Source organism: Echinococcus granulosus (genome assembly GCF_000524195.1).
Source record: "Echinococcus granulosus chromosome Unknown EG_S00267, whole genome shotgun sequence".
Taxonomy (NCBI): Eukaryota; Metazoa; Platyhelminthes; class Cestoda; order Cyclophyllidea; family Taeniidae; genus Echinococcus; species Echinococcus granulosus.
The window spans coordinates 27,983-30,328 of NW_020170647.1; the positions used below are offsets into that span (position 1 = coordinate 27,983).

The 2,346-nt window shown below is 44.1% G+C and overlaps 1 protein-coding gene across 1 annotated transcript in view; it reads left to right on the forward strand. All coding sequences in view use genetic code 11, as the record gives it.

Moving 5' to 3' along the window:
- Positions 1 to 2,346, forward strand: part of EGR_10777 (hypothetical protein) — a gene marked incomplete at both ends in the record, with an annotated part of 4,370 nt that overhangs the window by 1,394 nt on the left and 630 nt on the right. The window contains one exon of the mRNA XM_024500026.1: positions 1,710 to 2,025. Within this exon, the coding sequence (XP_024345563.1) occupies positions 1,710 to 2,025 (316 nt within the window). The remainder of the gene's footprint in view (positions 1 to 1,709; positions 2,026 to 2,346) is intronic.

A 2,346-nucleotide genomic window follows, 5' to 3' on the forward strand; every position in this document is an offset into this window, starting at 1 on the left:
GCAGGACCCTAAATAGAACTTCAACGAGCATCAGCACGCTGCAGTTGAACGCATAATCCCCTCTACCTATACTGAGAACTGTGATGGAAGGATTCACTGTCATAAATGACTACCAGAATTAAGGGCACATCTGGCTTAGATGCTTTTCTTGGCAATGCATAACGACGATCCACTCTTTCTCCCATCGCCCCACCTCCGCCTCTATCTTTTCTCCTTCCAAACTCTGAGTACCATCAAGTTAATTGCTCAGTGGAAGATCGTATAATGGAATTCGATAAGGATTTAGCAGTTTTGTGCTTGTTACCAACAATAAAGTCAGTTACATATGTGATATGGAAAACACCGAAATTCGTCGCTGCAAACGGCAAAACGGAGGAGAAATGCGTTGTGGACGTCAACTTATGCAAGCACAAATCCGTCCATCTTGGCAACCACTCGTCCAATCTGCACACAACCATTATCACTGCGGTTAAATGAAGCATCTGTTATAATTAAAACCCGGTAATTGGACCTAGCTATCATACACGAAAATGGCTCGATGGATAAATTTTGGTTTTCTGGCAGTTCGCCACCTCTGCATCTGCTAGGCAGTAAGAAATAGGGGAAGAAAAAGGACAAAGGTGCCTGGACGGATCCTTTGCTGCTTTAGAGGCACCCTTTAATACGCAAATACCTTGCTGACCCTTTATAATCAGTACATTTGTTTGTTTCTCCTTAAGCTTCTCTTCCTCATCCTCAGGCACAACATTCCTCTCCCTTTTCTTACCACTTCAACACTATCCAGTGTCATATGCCAGCAATTTATATCGGTGCTAGGCAACCATTGCAAAATAGGCAATGGCAGCACTGACAAAGAAGTGACTATGAATACTCTTGTAGTCCCTCCTCAGCCGCCTGGCTCATGTCCGAATGCAGCTAGTTGCTTGCAGACATCCATTGGTGTCGAGTCATTCACATTAAGCCCACAAGGAGATCCACAGTATGCGCAGCATTTACCGGTCAATTAGGTGGCAGTGTGCTAGGTGAACCACTCTAATCCAACTGCCCGATCTGTGGGTTACCGCAACACAGGGCAGAGGCAGAGGTGGGTATAGAAACAATTGCACATGACAAGGATGGCCTTCATCACCTCATGCATTTGCTTGCAAATTCCCTTCCTCCATCGTATAATTGACAAAGATGAGTGCCAAATATGAGGAGAAATCGGCTACCATCACCGGGATATGGCAATGCACCATTATCCTGTCAAATGCCTACAGGGCATTTTAATCTAGCCCCCCAATGGCATCTTATATTTCCAAATAGGAACCTGTTTTATGTCTAATTATATTGTCAAAAATTAGACATTGGGACAAAATAGTTTGAGAAATGCTTCGGAATGCATGACTTCCTTGCTTAAAGAGATTGTTGAACACATTATCAAAGTAGATTAAGATTTCCGAAATTGCGACACAGATAGGACACATCTATAGCAATCTGACCTCGCGTACTAGTGATCCACGTTCTTCCCACTTGACCTTCGACATTAACACTGGAGCGCTTCTATCGCAGCTCAACTATCATCTGCGCCCTCTTCATAGATCCAACATAATCCTCAATCCAACTTCCTACTCTCAATTCAGGATTTACAACTACAGTCGCTTCTCCACTACGCATCGCCTTTCAATTTCCCCTTTACAATTTTAACCCCCTCCTTCATTCCCTAACAGACATTCACCATTTACAACTGAGTTAGCCAGCATGAAATTAACTGATCACCCACCGTCAGGTTATGGCCAATGCAATCTCTTTAACACTGCATTTCCATTCAACCGATTCTCTCAATTCAGCATATCCAAGATTTGCCCCACTATCATCGCTTCAGAGATTGCAACAATCAAAGAGCTGGTCATCACATTAGACTGGTGGGCATTCAGGTCAAGTACTGTGACATTGTCTTGCACTCGTAGCCTAGTGAAACTGCCAACTGAAACACCCAACTCTTTTATTAACAATCAGTCGAACAATAAAAGAGGTCGTAGGAAAGTAAGGAAAACGTGGGGGAGTCAATCACTGAGTCAGTTGGTCAGTTAGGGAAGCAGCCAAATCACGAGGTGATACACTTAGTGGCCGATCAACATTTAGTCAGGTTGGGGTTGGGTAGAACAACAGGAAGAAAAGAGATGTCGCAGACGCCACCACCGTCGTTTGGACCACTAGAATGGGAGAAGAGGAGAAGGAAGAGATTGGAGTGAGTCCACGCGGGTAAGAAAGGCGTTAGTAAAGTAAATGAGAGAAAGAAGGGAATGCAAACTTACTGAAAGATGTGGAGGAGTTGAGGGCCACGAATTGGTGGCTGAAAGAAGA